The 14,527-nt window shown below is 44.0% G+C and overlaps 2 protein-coding genes across 4 annotated transcripts in view; one reads left to right on the top strand and one right to left on the bottom strand.

Annotated features, from left to right (window-relative positions):
* Window positions 1–828: 828 nt before the first annotated feature.
* On the top strand, window positions 829–12,454 carry LOC100928819 (transcription factor CP2-like protein 1). 3 transcript variants are annotated; one of them, XM_012548346.3, is made up of 15 exons: window positions 833–1,478; window positions 2,327–2,478; window positions 3,662–3,735; window positions 4,229–4,334; window positions 4,530–4,636; window positions 5,761–5,913; window positions 6,059–6,169; window positions 6,870–6,967; window positions 7,334–7,388; window positions 8,251–8,344; window positions 9,742–9,832; window positions 10,327–10,409; window positions 10,944–11,089; window positions 11,344–11,395; window positions 12,258–12,454. In XM_012548346.3, the coding sequence occupies exons 1-15, from the start codon at window positions 1,396–1,398 to the stop codon at window positions 12,293–12,295; spliced, it is 1,443 nt and encodes a 480-aa protein (XP_012403800.1). In that variant the 5' UTR covers window positions 833–1,395; the 3' UTR covers window positions 12,296–12,454. The 3 variants fall into 3 exon arrangements, with proteins under 3 accessions (XP_023358130.1, XP_012403800.1, XP_031822037.1); XM_023502362.2 differs by lacking the exons at window positions 11,344–11,395; window positions 12,258–12,454 and having other exon boundaries at window positions 829–1,478; window positions 10,879–11,036; XM_031966177.1 differs by lacking the exons at window positions 4,229–4,334; window positions 4,530–4,636 and having other exon boundaries at window positions 834–1,478.
* A 92-nt stretch (window positions 12,455–12,546) lies between these two features.
* FBXL20 (F-box and leucine rich repeat protein 20) overlaps window positions 12,547–14,527 on the bottom strand; it is a 111,503-nt gene continuing 109,522 nt past the window's right edge. Inside the window, exon 15 of the mRNA XM_031966175.1 lies at window positions 12,547–14,379. Within this exon, the coding sequence (XP_031822035.1) occupies window positions 14,281–14,379 (99 nt within the window). The 3' untranslated portion in view covers window positions 12,547–14,280. The remainder of the gene's footprint in view (window positions 14,380–14,527) is intronic.

Below are 14,527 nucleotides of genomic sequence, written 5' to 3' on the forward strand. Positions count from 1 at the left end.
TGCCTCACACTCTAACTCTGTGATCCTAGGCAAGCCTTGGTGCTGGACTTAGCAACAAGTCTCGGAGACACAAAGAAGTTTATTATCTACCCAGCACTGACACTATGAACATAGAAGAATATACAGTATAAAGAGATACTGTTGTTGGGTCCTTCCTTCTCAGAAGGGGCCGTGACATCAGGGAGGTGATGCTGTGACATGCAAGTAAATGGGATTTAAGTGAGGGAGGGCTGGGCAAGGTCACCTGCCTCACTTTCCCCTCCAGAACCATCTGGGTTCAGTGGCCAGTACAGCTCAGGACCACTGGAGATGGGTCAGGAGGTTTGGGATTAGGAATAGGGGAGGGGAAAAAAGGTAGATCAGAAACATGGCATTTGAGAGGATCCTTGATGACTTCTAAGGCTTCTGAAACAGGTGAGGAGGGAGTACAAACGTGGAGTGCTATGTATGAAGAATAGAAAGTCAGTTTAGCTGCATAGAAGTGTGCATGGAAGGGAATAATAGGAAAAAAACTGGAAAGGCCAGATTGGGGAGGGTTTCAAGTGTCAAATGGAGAAGTTTAAAGCAGGTAAACAGGAAGCCACTAGAGTAAGTGAAGTGACATATATATGTATATATGTATGTATACACACATATTTATATATATATATATATATATATGAACATCTACTTCCATGTCTGTTGTAGCCCCTGTGTTTGCAACCGTTCTTCTCTATTCTTATTGTTTTCACTTGTCTTCCTAAGATTGAGAGCTGGAAGGAAATTTAGTAATCCACAGCCCCCCCACTCCTCCCTCAACTTCTGCTTCCCCTATTTTAACCTCCCCACCCCCTGACTTCCCCTATTTACAGAAGCGGAAACTGAGACGCAGAGATTAAGTGACAGAGCCAGTAAGCATCTGAGGCAGAATTCAAAATGGAAAGAGGGTAAAGTGGCTTTGAATCCAGGATCTTTGAAAGCAAATTCAGCTATCTATACTGTATTCCAATGTACTGGAGCGGGGAAGGTGTAGAGAGAATTCCCAAACTTGTTTTTCTCATCTCAGGATCCAGTCTCTTCATCTGCCGAACCTCCCGTGGGTTAATAATTATTGGGGATCCCATTACAGCTGCGTATGGGCCCCTTCCCAGCCTCAGCTGCCCTTGACCTGTCTAGGCTTTGGGAGGGGTCTCGCTTCCCAACCAAACAGAGCCCCGGGCTGGGCCCCGCCTCCTCCCTGTGTTACTTTCCCGGGACGTATAAAGTCGAGACCCCGGTGGGGCTCCTCCCCGAGGAAAGAGCCTCTGCCCACCTCCAGGACCAGCGGGCGCCGCGGCTGCTGCCGCCCCTCCTCTTCGATTCCCTTCAGCAGCACCATCGCCTTCCCCTACTCGGTGCCTTAGCCTCGTACCCACAATGTTACTGTGGCACAACCAGCCAGAACATCTGTGGCCCAGCCCAGGGGAGCTCTACCCCTGTCCCACTAGCAACCTGCTCAGGTAGGTGCTTCCATCCCTCGGGATACCCGCAAAGTCCCTTCTCTCTCGTCCTCCGGCTCTCCCCGAGGGCAGTCATTTGCCACGCTCTCCATGGTCAATCCCTTCCTTTTCTCCTCGTTGACTCCAGTTTCCCCAATCTGCAGAATAGGGGACGTCCTGCTCAAGTAGGAAGTTTCTTTGAAGGGAAGGGGAAATGTCCCCTTGGGTGGACTGAAAAAAAGGTGGGCGGAAATACCTCTTAATTTGGAGGTAGAGAAGCCTCCTGAATCCATCTGGGGTTTAGTTATAATACGGTGGATCTCCAAGCATTTTTTTGTATATCCTCTGGGATAGAGCAAGACTGGATCTTTTAGATTTTAAAATTTAGGAAGGTTTAGACAGGGATGTACTTTTTCAGGCACTGAGCCATACTTGAGCACTTCTGAATAGATTTCTGGTAGGATTTTCTTTTCTTTTTTTTTACTGAGGCAACTGGGGTTAAGTGACTTGCCCAGGGTCACACAGCTAGGAAGTGTTAAGTGTCTGAGAACAAATTTGAACTCAGGGCCTCCTGACTTCAGGGCTGGTGCTCTATCCATTGGACCACCTAGCTGCCCCATCTGGTAGGATTTTCTAAGAAAAACCCGAGTTTTTGGAAAGTAGATAGGACACACTTAAAAGATGTAGAACTGGGAACCATCTTCTATTAGTTCCGTGGCCAGTATAGCTGGCTGCAAGTGGCCGAGGACTGGGGTAGAGAAGGCCGTTTTTGAGAGCTGGAGAAGAACCTACTCTTCTGGAGGTAAAAAAGAGACCAGAATGAGGTGGAGAACCTGACAACTAAAGACATGTCCATCTCATCTCAACAGGGAGTCCCTGCCACTACCTTACCTGAAGCAGGAGGACCCTACCACCATGTCTATCTCAGATATGCATTGTCCAGTCTTCCAATACATCCTCTGTGCTGTCACCTCTCCTGCTGTCAAGCAACATGAGGAAACACTCACCTACCTGAACCAGGGTATGACAAATAAAGGACATGGCTGTTGGAAACTACTAGCAGGGCACTGTAATCTAATAGATGTTGCATTTGGATCCTACCTCTGGCACTTGGCTGTCATTAGTTTTAGATTGTGTACATTTAGTAAAATGTACTGTAAAATCTGTAAAATGGGGGTAATGTGAGTTTTCCTCACAGTGTAGTTGAAAGAATTAAACCCACCATTCCTTGAAGTGCTACGTAAATGTCAGGTGTCCTGTCTCTGTCTCATTTCTGCCTGACTAGCACAGTACCTGGTACTTTGTGGTAGATACTTAAATATTATCATTAAGAGGCATGGTGGTATAGGGGGTAGAGAGCCAGTTTTGGGGTTGGAAAATCTGGCTTCAGATCCTCCTCTGATGAATACTGGTTGTGACCCTGGACAGGTCAGTTTCTCAGTGATCCAGATAGCTCTCTAAAAATAAGCTGTAGAGGTGCCGATTTGTGTTGTTAAACCTCACTGGAAACCCCCATAAAGACCCCTAAAGAAGAGTTGTTCAACAAGACTACAAGACAGTCAGTTCTGGGACAATCAATTCTGACGGACATGGCTCTCTTCAACAATGAGATGATTCAAACCAGTTCCACTTGTTCAGTGATGAAGAGAGCCAGCTACACCAGAGAGAAGCCTGTGGGAAAAGAGTGTGGATCACAACATAGCATTCTCTCTCTGTTGTTGTTTGCTTGCATCTTGTTTTCTTTCTCATTTTTTCTGGTTTGGTTTGACTTTTCTTGTGCAGCAAGGTAATTGTATAAATCTGTATACATATATTGGATTAAACATCTATTTCCATCATGTTTAACTTAGATTGGATTACTTGCTATCTAAGGGAGGGAGTGGGGGAAGGGGTAGAAAAATTGGAACACAAGGTTTTTGCAAGGGTTAATGTTGAAGAATTGTCCACACATGTTTTGAAAAATAAAGATTTAATAAAGGAAAAAAGAAAGAAAAAAAAAAAAAGAATAGTTAGTGGGGTTGGAGCCTGAATCCCACAATAGAGCACAGATGATGGAGGTGAGCCCCAAGAAGATCACAGACTACAGCCAGCATCAGATGCCTGAAAATGGGCAATAGAAGGTTTGGGGGAAGGGGTATAACTCTGGTCTTCAGATGGTTCTCCCTGCTTTAAGGGTAACCGATTCCTATCCTCATCTCTTCCAGGGCAATCTTATGAGGTACGGATGCTCTGTAACCCCAAACTAGGGGATGCTTCCCAATGGCCCCGCCTGCTGAAGGTGAGTCTCTTCTCACCTGGGAAAGGGCTGGAGAAGTTACCTTTCCTGGTGTCTTCCTCTCTCTCCTCCCCCTCTTGGGCACTGGGCACCAGACTTCAGAGACAGCATAGCTCAAACAGTGAGAGGTGGGAGGTCAGGAAGTCGAAGGCCCCAACCACTAACTAGCAGTGCAAACACAGATCACAAGTCACTTAACAAAGCTGTTTTCTTACCTGTAAAATGGAAGAGGTGACTTAAAAGTGCCAGTCTTCCTGAGAGGCACAAATGAGATTCCCATATTTTAAAATGCTCTGCAAACAAGCATTTTGGTCAAGTTCCCATACATCTGTTATTAAGCAGCCTTTCCACTCATTGTCCAGTTGTCTTTTTATTTGGAAGGGAGGGTAGGAGAGGAGAGGTAGTTTGAATCAGATGGACAGGATAGAAGGTTCTTGGAGACCGGACTCCGGAATTTCCCAGGTGTCTGTCTAAAGTAGGTGTCTGATGTCCACAGAGCGTGGTACGTGTGGTCTTCCACGACCGCCGCCTGCAGTACATGGAACAGCAGCAGCTGGAGGGTTGGCGCTGGAGCCGCCCAGGGGACAGGATACTGGATATTGGTGAGGAGTGTGGACGGAGGGGGAGGGGAGGAGGTTGTAAGAGCCCCCCTGCTGGGGCTCCCTGGGTGCTCAGGGCAAGGCCTTTGCCAGGCTGTGGTGGGGGAGGCTTTTGGGGCGCTGTCACTTTAGCGAGCCCCCTTTTGTGAAGGAGTTTAACTCTAGTGCCTGTCTGCCTTTCCCCCCCCGTGTCTCCAGATATGCCCCTATCAGTGGGGGTTGTGGATCCCCAGGTACTGCCCTCACGCCTCAACACAGTGGAGTTTCTTTGGGATCCTGCAAAAAGGACATCTCTCTTCTTGCAGGTCAGGGGTTAGGGCACTCCTGATGTCATTCCTGCCCTCTAGTCTATCACTGCCTGGGTCCCGGGAGGAGGTATGGTGAGACACAGACATACTTAAATGAGTAGTATGAGAAACTTGGCCCACAAGTGGTGCCGAAGGAGCTTGGAGGCGCCTGTGGGGTCAGGGTAGGCGTCAGGGAGCTGGTCCTTGAACTGGGCCGAGCTTCTGGCAAGCAGGATCCTCTGAGCAGATGGTTACCCTCACAGGCTTTGTTTGGTAAGGGCAACAAAAGGGGAACCAAGATAATGTGGTGTCAAACACTGGACTGAGTTCTAGTGACACTTAACTGGCAACATGATTCAGGAAATCATGGCTGCTCCAGAGGATTTGGGTTCAAATCTCATAACAGTTACTTTGGGCATGTAACTTAAGCTCCCCGTATCTGTTTCTTTCTCTGTAAAATGATTTGTGGGAGTTCTTCCACATCTAGATGATTGTTCTTGGGTCATTGTTTCTTAATCAGTAATCTTCTCATCTTGAAAAAAATAATTTATATGCCAAACACTTTACAAATATCTCATTTGATCCTCACAACTACTATCCCCATTTTACAGATGAGAAAACTAAGGCAGAGGTGAAGTGTCTGATCCAGAGTCATTCAGCTAGTAAATATTGGGAGTGTGGATTTGAACTTAGGTCTTACTGACTCTGGTTTCAGTGTTCCTATGGCACCACTTAGCTACCATAGCTAGGAGCTGGGCTTCAAGACCCTCTCAGGTACAAAATCCTTGGACAGACAGGTAAAGTACCCCAGGTGGGAAGAGAGGATAGACTATGGGATTCCTAGCCATTTGTGCATGTGCACATGTGTGTGTGAGATGACAGGACAAAGGGTCCCTCTGCTAGTCTGGTAAGGACTATGGACCCCTTCTCAAAATGATGTGTTTAAATGCATAAAATAAAACAGACAATAAAGGAAATAAGTTATTTTAAAAATCACAATTTTTTAAAAATTTGCAACCCCCAGATGAAGAACACTTAAAATAGATAAAAATCAACCTTTTGACCCTCTCTGGTAATAGGAATTCTGGGTCTAGCTAAGCCCCTACTTTTTGTCCTCTTATCGCCTTCTTTTTCTATCATAGGTAAATTGCATCAGTACAGAGTTCACCCCTCGAAAAAATGGTGGAGAGAAGGGTGTCCCCTTCCGCATCCAGATTGACACCTTCAAGCCAGGTGACAAGGGGATACCTATAGAACATTTGCACTCGGCCAGCTGCCTCATAAAAGTCTTCAAGGTATCTATCCATTTGGGCCCGAAACTGTCCTCGTAGACCCTAGAACTATCTCCAGTCCTTCCTGAATTGTTGGTCCGGAGGGGGTGGTATTGAGTGAGGGGGATTAGGCTAAGACTCTGAAGTTTCCACATGAACTCCTCTGCAGCCTAAAGGGGCTGATCGGAAACAGAAAACTGACAGAGAGAAGATTGAGAAGCAGTCACCACAGGAGAGAGAAAAGTACCAGCCAGCCTATGAGACTACTGTCTTCATAGAGGTGAGTAAATGTGTGAGATCAACTCTACTAGGACCAGGAGTTGATATTCTTGGTATAAAGCCTTCTATGGCTTTGTCTTAGTGGAAGAGCACCATAAGCAGTTGGGAAAACTACATGGAAACATTTTAAAACTAAGCACAGAGGAAAAAGCAAAAAATTTGGAGGAAAGCATAGACAAGCAAGATCATTTTGCAAGCAAAATGTAGAATTTATTACTTTAAAAAAGAAAAGTAAATGATGTGAAACAGATATTCATGATCTCATGTAGAATCTTGTTTTGTTGTTCTACTGGAAGGGCTTTCTGCAGTATTTAAATTCAGGATTAAAAAGAAAAACCAAGACTCAGAGAGGGTCACTTTTTCTAGGTTAGAGAGCATGCCAAAGAAAAACCCTAATCTAACTTATTAGTACAGACCTGGATCCACACTGATTTTAATTTTTATTTTTTAAAGAATGGAATCTGGGGAGGTAGGGAGGAGGGAAGAAGAGAGATCCTGGTACTCCCAGCAGCGCTCCCTCCACCCTTCTCCCCCCAGAGATCTATGTTCTCCCTTATCCACAAGACCTACCTTCCAGGTAAAGAAGAAATCTGGTCTAAGGGCCACCTGGGTGGATCCCAGAGACAACTCAGAAGTCCCTTTCCTTTCCCTAACCCCAATTTCAGGGGATCACAGTGTTTACCATGGCCTTTCCTCCACAGTGTTCACCATGGCCTGAAACTTCTACTGGTCTTCATGCTTCTCCCAGCCCTCCGGGCCTGACTTCTCCCCACTCTTTCAAGTTCCTGGCTCCTGAGAGGTGAGTAGATACTCGGCAGTGAGAAGAGGATTGGGTCTTGTTTTTATTCCCTTTTTTTTCCTAAGGTATGATGAGGTCAAGGGAGATTAAAGGGGGGAGGGAAATGACTCTGATTCATCTGCAAAATATTTACTGAGCCCATTTCAAACCGAGCACAGAGGGTGGGCACAAAGATGGATGGAATACAATCCTTACCCTCAGGTGCTTCTAATATAATAGGGACAGAGATAAGACTGATACACAAATAACCTCTTCCTGTCCCAAGGTACAAGATGGGAGTACAAAGGTTAAATTTTGTAGAATCTTAAGAGGGCAGGAGCAACAACCCAGACTCCGGCCTTTCAAGTCCTGTTTGCTCTTTCTTAGGATCTGTTCCTCCCCACCCTTCTCTCTGGACAACTCAGTGGACAGTGCTGGTGAGGTAAATTTGTTCCCTTCCCCCCTAGGCCTGTGATGATTGCCTCATCCCTTTTCTCAAGAGTGTCACCCTGCCCTCTGGCGGCCATGTTTGGCATTGACCTGAAATCGATTGGGCAGGCAATGCCAGGGATAGTACATACATTTCTCTAGCACCTTAAAAGGTTTACAAAGTGATTTCCTCAAAACAACCTTTTGAGATAGGCATTGTAAGCTTATGGTCCCTAATTAGCTGCAAGAGACAGAGTTTCAGAGAAAGACACACAGAGACAGAGAGGGAAAGAGAGACAGGGAGAAATAAGAGACAGAGGGAGAGAGAGAGTCGAGAGAGAGAAGGAAAAGACAGAAAAGAGAGATAGAGGAAGAAATAGAGAGAGGGAAAGATAGATACAGACAGAGGAGATAGAGACACCAGAAGGAGAGATGGAAACAGAGAAGAGAGACAGAGGGAAGGAGGGGTAGGTAAAGGAAGAAAGGGAGAGATAGAGACAGAGAGGGAGGGGGGAGAGAAGAAAAGGGGGAGACGGGAAGAGAGGGAGAGGGAGAGGAAGAGAGGGGGGGAGGGGAGCGGAGAGGAAGGGAGAGACACAGAGAGGAGACAAGAGACACATATGGGGCTCTTGCTCATAACTTTACCACCACCACCATCATCCCTGGGTCTAAAGAATAAAATCTAAAGTCCTCAGTCTGGCATCGATCCTCTCCCAACCTACCTTTCCGTTTAGCCTGTCATTTGAACACTTCTTGCACCTTCATACTCCAATCAGTTGTCTGGTGCAAAGAAATACTTACCCGTGGGTTGTCTTTTATCAATGTATATTTTACTAGATTAAAATAAATGCTTTCCCTTCCCCCTCCCTCCTCAGGCTCTCAACCCCGGGGCTTCTATTTCAGAGACTCAGCAGTGGTTACATCGCCATCGCTTCTCTGGCTACAGTAGGTTGCTGGCCAACTTCACAGGTGAGGCTGTCCCCTTGCCTCCTTTGCTCTGGGGTGGGCGGCAGGACTCCTGAGGCTATCTTAAAGAGCTATGATAGGAACCTCTTCTTTTAGTGCCCAACATACTGAATGAATAGCTAATTATTCCCATTTTATAGATGAAGAAACTCCAGCTAATTCATGTCTGAGTCAGGATACAAACTCGAGACATCCTGATTCCAAGTCCAACACCCTATTCCCTGAAACACCTCTTAAGTCTTTCAATCTTGCTAAAAAAATCTGCTTCTCTCATCCACTTCTGGTGGCAGAAAGGTGCTATCAATGCCACAGAAATTTAAAAAATTTCCGTGTACTTGGGTTGCCTTGAAATGAATCTCCTTGTATGCTGGCCCTCTTCCCTTTCTCTCCTTCCCTCCAAATACTTCTATAGCTCTTACCTAATGGTAAGTCAATGAACAACTGTGATCTGGTGACACTAAAGCTAGTGTCCCTAAAGCTAAGCTTTAATCTTTTAGAGCCAGTTTCTCAATCTATAAAGTGGGACTAAGGTAGCTTGGTGGCCCAGTGGATATAGTGCCGGGCCCAGTTACAATCTGGCCTCAGATATTAGCTGTGACCCTGCACTATTCACTTAAACCTGTTTATCTTAGTTTCCTCATCTGTAAAATGAGCTGGGGTCACAGAGAAGTGGAGCTAACAAGACTTGCACTACCTACAGGACTACACTTTATAATGTACTAATAATAATGACTAGCACTTTAGAAAGCACTTTTCAACAATCATTCTCATTTTATTCTCACAACAGACCAGAGAAGTGGGTGCTATTATATCTAACTTGTTTTTGAGGGAAAAAAGCAGTAGATAAAGGGACACATGCAGGTTCACGCAACCAGTCTCTGGGGAACTAGATCTGAAGGGAAATCCAACACTTTCTCCATTGTATCACCCATCTGCCTACCCTAAGAACTGTAGAGAGAATTCTCTTAATAATAATTAATTCTACAGAAAAAACCCTCGATACTGTCCTCATGGTCACACAGCTGCATGTTAAAAGAAAATCACTTTACAAACATCTATTAGGGTAATATGTATTTTTTTATAGTTGTCAGGCAGGCTCATTAAATTGTGAGGCCCTTGTGGAGTCCTTTGCCTCTACCTGTCTGCCCAAGTGTATGCCAACCAATAAACATCATGTTTACAGAGTTTGAATTGTCTTTTTAAACATGTGACCCTAGATAAATCATCTACATTATACCAGGTAATTTTCTAAGACACTAATATTAGAAATTATGCACCCTATGCTAGTGTATCTGACAAGGAAGATATCTAACGCCTAGGGGCTTCTTTGGTAGTTTATTCCCAAAGGTCTCTTCTTCCTTCCTAAAGGCTCTTCCCCAAGACCCCACTATGTCTTCTAGGTGAAGATTTGCTAAAACTCTCCCGCCAGGACCTTATCCAGATTTGTGGAGCTGCTGATGGGATCCGTCTCTCCAATACCCTCAAAGCCAGGTACTAAACCTTGCTCTGCCCACCAGGCCTCTTCCTTTCTAGCCTTCTTTTCCCTTCAAATCTCAGCTAGTCCTACCTTCTACAGAATGCCTTTCCCCATCCCCTTTAGTATTATTGTTGCCTTCTATTTTTGTCTCTAATTTACTCTGCATGTATCTAGTTTGTATGTTTGCATGTTACCTTTGAGAGTAGGGGCTTTCACTTTTTGTATCACCAATATTATGAAGTCCAAGTACTTAATTAGCACAGTGCCTGGCATGTTGATGGATTGAAAGGTAAGGCATCAGTGAGGAATTATCTAGTCTTGAGGCAAGGGTGGGAAAGAAATCTCTCCCTTCTCACTGCTAGCAGCCAGCTAGGTCAGTTACTCCTGGTACCAGCCTGACACTTGTAAAGGCCCTTCAAAGCCATGGAGATCATTTCCTATGGTGTATGACAGAAGGTGGGGGAGATTTTTATAGGGGAGAGGTTAACAGGTTTTATCTCTGGCCCAGGCCCATCCGTCCCAGGCTTACCTTGTACGTGTCTCCTGAGGCCCTGAAGCCAGGAAGTGAGAGCCCACAGAGTCCAGACTCAGGTACAGATGCCATTTCCACTGCTTTCTCCCATCAAGTAGAACCACAGACATGAAATCCTTTCTTGTTGCCTGTGGGATGGGAATGGGGCTGGGCAGTTTACACAATACCCAGGTCTGATCTGACTGTGGCCCGGTGTCAGTTTGCCATCAGCTTTGTCAGGAACCCAAGAGTTCTTATCTCTTAAAAAAGTCAGATTCCTTCCTTTTCTTTCGCCTAAGTCCAAAATGAATGCTCAGCAATCTTTCCTGATCTCCCATCTTTTAATATCCTGTTATATAACCTATTCTCACCTATAAGTTCTTTTTAAGAATAGCTTTCTGTGGGTAGGGGCTGAGATTTCCAAGTTAGAATTTTTCATTTTTTCCTTCCAATTGCTCTGCATTGGGTTAAGGGCAGTCCTGGGTGGGGATCAGCAATTATGCTCTATCAACAAGCCCCCTCAAGCTGTTTGTACTTTTCTTGATCCAGTCTCAGGTTACTGCCAAGATCCCTTGGTCCTGCCTTTTCTTACTCACTCATCCTGCTGCCTCTAGGGTCTTACCAGCAGGTATATCTGGATGAACTCAGCACTGCTGAATTGACTGGAAAACTGGCTGACCTCCTGTCTCTCCCAGCCAATCAAATCCATCGGCTCTTTCGCCAAGGCCCTACTGGCATCCACGTACTCATCAGTGACCTGGTAAGAGAATCCCTGCATCTTTTTTTTCTGCTGCCATCTTTTTACTAGAGCGCAGTGTGTGAACCTGTCTCTTTTGGACCTTAAGATACCCATCTTGATGTCTCTCACTCTCGGGTTTAGACATTTTCCCTCTGATCCAATCTCCATTACACTTAATTTTGCCTTCATTTGTCCTAACTTGGGGGCAAGGGAGAGAACATCTAACCACTTTTTTCCTTTTCTTACTCAACACCCTTTTTTTGACTGCTCTGCAGGTAGTCCAAAATTTGGTGGATGAATCCTACTTTGTAGCTGTGGCAAAGAAAGGTAGGACAACTGAGAGGACAAACTGAGTGTCAGAGGTGATGGCTCTGGTCATATCTTAATCAAACATACAAGATGTAGGGACAGAGGGAAGCAACAAGCACAAGACAGTGTGATGTAGTAGACAGCACTGATGATAGTAGAACCAGGAAGACTTGAATGTGAATTCCTACCATACACTTTGGTGTGACTCTGGGCAATCGCTCAAACTATAAGCATTCCAGGCAATTCATATATTCATTTCCGATTTACAATGGTGGAGGGAATTCTTCACTAGTTATTTCCCTACATATCCCACCTCCACATTACTGCTCTCTAGACTATGGTCTAGTCTAGAAACAAGTACTAACAACATAAAACAATTATAGGGGGAAATGCCAAAATAAAGATACAGAGTATGTTCTAGAATGGGGGTTCTTAACCTGGGGGCTATAAACTTTTATTTCAATAAAACTGCTTTCCTTTTATACATTTAAAAACATTACTCTGAAAACCCACAGGCTCCACCAGGTTTCCCAAAGTATCCCTAAAGACAAACAAGATTACAATCCATTTTTTAAGCAATTCAGAGGAAGGGGAGAATAACTATAAGTGATCTTCACTACACTGTAAACCAGATAAGTAATGGATCTTCTCATGCCTTAGTTGTCTATCTAAGATGATACAGTTGTAGCCAGTAAGTGCTATAGCTCCAAAATGAGGAAATATTAATATGTACTTGAGTGCTGAAGGAGAGCTTCCTGAAGGTGGACTTTGCTTGATGGATCCAGGAACTGAACTACCAGTAGATCTACAGGATTTGGGGGTGGATTGGTTCTGAGGACAAGAATACCTACTTAAAACCTACCCCTTTTACTATTTCCAGTTCGGAATCCAGATGGCTACCACTTGTTTCTGAGTTAGAACCCAATAGAGTATCCAGTCAAGACCAGAAGAAACAAAGCAAACAAGCTGAATCACTGCTAGGCCCTAATTGTGGCCAGAAATCAGTTTAAAACTTCCAAATACTTGAGACTGGTGCATGTATCAAGCAGCTGTCCCACGCTTCTGCTTTTCCTTTCCTGGAGAACAGGAAAAACAAGATAAACTCTTGCTTCTACTAGCCTGTTTCATTCTTGCTCAGCAAGAAAGGTGCACAAAGTCCTAGGCTCAAGAGGCTTGGCCTTATCCAGGCTGCACCAGGAAGAGGCATTCTGAAAGAAATGGCACTGTGAGAGTAGCCACAAAGTGTTGGTTGCCCCCTGATGGAATGTTTCTCAAATCTTTATGTGAAGGAGACTATCCAACAACATCACTGCGAATTCTCAACTGCTGGCCTACTCATGCTTGTTCTCTACCCCAACTTTTTTTTCTTATAAATTCATTAAAAACAAACAAAACAACAACAACAACAACAACAACAACAAAAAACAAGCATCTGGTTTTTTATTCTGGCTGCATAGCCAGTAACTTTTGAAAATTGTCAAGGTGGTTTCCAAGGTTTGTTAACTCTATCTTGTGCCTACTTTGTCATCTTACTCTGTAACATCTGTGCCAAGAGGCCAGTAGGAGTTTTATCTAACAATTAGTGTCTAGGACCTCATCATTCTATCATGCTTTGGACCCAGTGCAGCAGAGCCAAATGCTAGGGAAGGCCCTTGGTCAATTCAGTTAATTAGTTTTGATTCCTTGCTGGCTGGTATTCATATCTAAATACTCAAATATTTGACAGGGTTTCGAAACTTTGATTCTAAAAGAATTTGGATTATACCCTATAGAAACACTAACATATTTGTTGCAGCCTACAGGTATGGCTCTACTCTTGGGACCTAGTCTTAACAAGCTGCTTTTGTAGAATGAGGGAGTTGGACTGACAAAATTTCTAAAGGTTATCTTTAGATATATTATTCTGAAACTCCTTACCAGGTTCCTTGAGATGTTAATTCTAATTTAATTTCAGTCAGAAATGTTGAGGTGGGCACAAAACACTTGACATCACTATAAACAGAGGATGCCACCAACTGTTTTAAGACTCAAGGTGAAAGGAAGAATGTAGAAATAGTATCAGGAGGCCCAGATCTTTCTTAGCTCAACTGGCTGGTCAGGAACCAGTCAAAAAATGGTATGGCCACTAACAGGGGGAAGGAAGTAGAAACCTAGCAGTTTTTGTTGTCTTAGGTTAAGTGGTGAAAGGGACCTTAAATCATCTAGCCCAGAGATGTCCAACTTACAGCTTTCCAGTGCAATTGGGAAATGCTTAATAAAATAAATAAAAATATAACATAAGGAATGTCAGTAGGTGGTTTTCTAAGTCATTATGTAGAGCATAGAGATCCACTTCTACTTGAGTTTGACACCACTGCTCTAGTCGAACTGTAATTCACAGATGAAGAAACTGAGGTTCAGAAGGATAAAGTTAATTGCCCAAAGATCATGAGTGTGAGAACTGGGACTTTCCCGATTCAGAAGTCAAAGTCTTTGTTCGACAATAGCCTGGCCTTCCCCTACTCTCTGAGGTTCAGAAATCTTAATCACTATATGGAAAAAAAGTCCAACAGATGAGTAAAACCAAAATTGGGAGGGAAGCTGGGATGAGGTTCACAGGCCTCTCTCCTTCTTTTGTAATAGCCATACAGGATAAAAAAGTGATTGCTACCCAAAGGTTTTGTAAGGAGGAAGAAAAACTTTGTTTCTGCTGATGATTGGCCCTCTTTGCTCCTATGGTCCATTATTCAACTTCACCACCCATAAACCCCACCAGAGAGGGTCAGAGAAGGGAGAAAGTCCCTTTTATTATTTCGTGTAGTGATTTATTAGAACAAGAGTTACTGGATTCCCCATCTCCAGGAATACATGAAATAAGTCTCAGAATGAAAAGGATGTACCTGAGACATAATGGAGGAGGTTTATCACTCAGCCTCCTCTAGCTTCCCACTTCTAAGCCCCAGGAACCACCACTCAGTCAGGCCATTTCCGCAGCAAAATGAAAAGTCTTCACAGCTTATTTCCTTTAATTACATCATAAAACAATATTAGAACGTACATGAAACAATAATAGTTACATAACAATTTACTTTATATATATTTATATATATATATATATATATAAAAACTTTTTTTTTCCTTTTTGAAGTCCAAAGATTTCATCAGATGAAA

The sequence above is a fragment of the Sarcophilus harrisii genome, chromosome 4 (assembly GCF_902635505.1).
Source record: "Sarcophilus harrisii chromosome 4, mSarHar1.11, whole genome shotgun sequence".
In the NCBI taxonomy this organism is placed as follows: Eukaryota; Metazoa; Chordata; class Mammalia; order Dasyuromorphia; family Dasyuridae; genus Sarcophilus; species Sarcophilus harrisii.

Coding starts and splice junctions, on each gene's coding strand:
- LOC100928819 (XM_012548346.3), top strand. CDS start 1,396: ATGTTACTGTGGCACAACCAGCCAGAACATCTGTGGCCCAGCCCAGGG. Junction 6,170..6,869: donor AGACTACTGTCTTCATAGAG/GTGAGTAAATGT, acceptor TTTCCTCCACAG/TGTTCACCATGGCCTGAAAC. Junction 8,345..9,741: donor GTTGCTGGCCAACTTCACAG/GTGAGGCTGTCC, acceptor TATGTCTTCTAG/GTGAAGATTTGCTAAAACTC.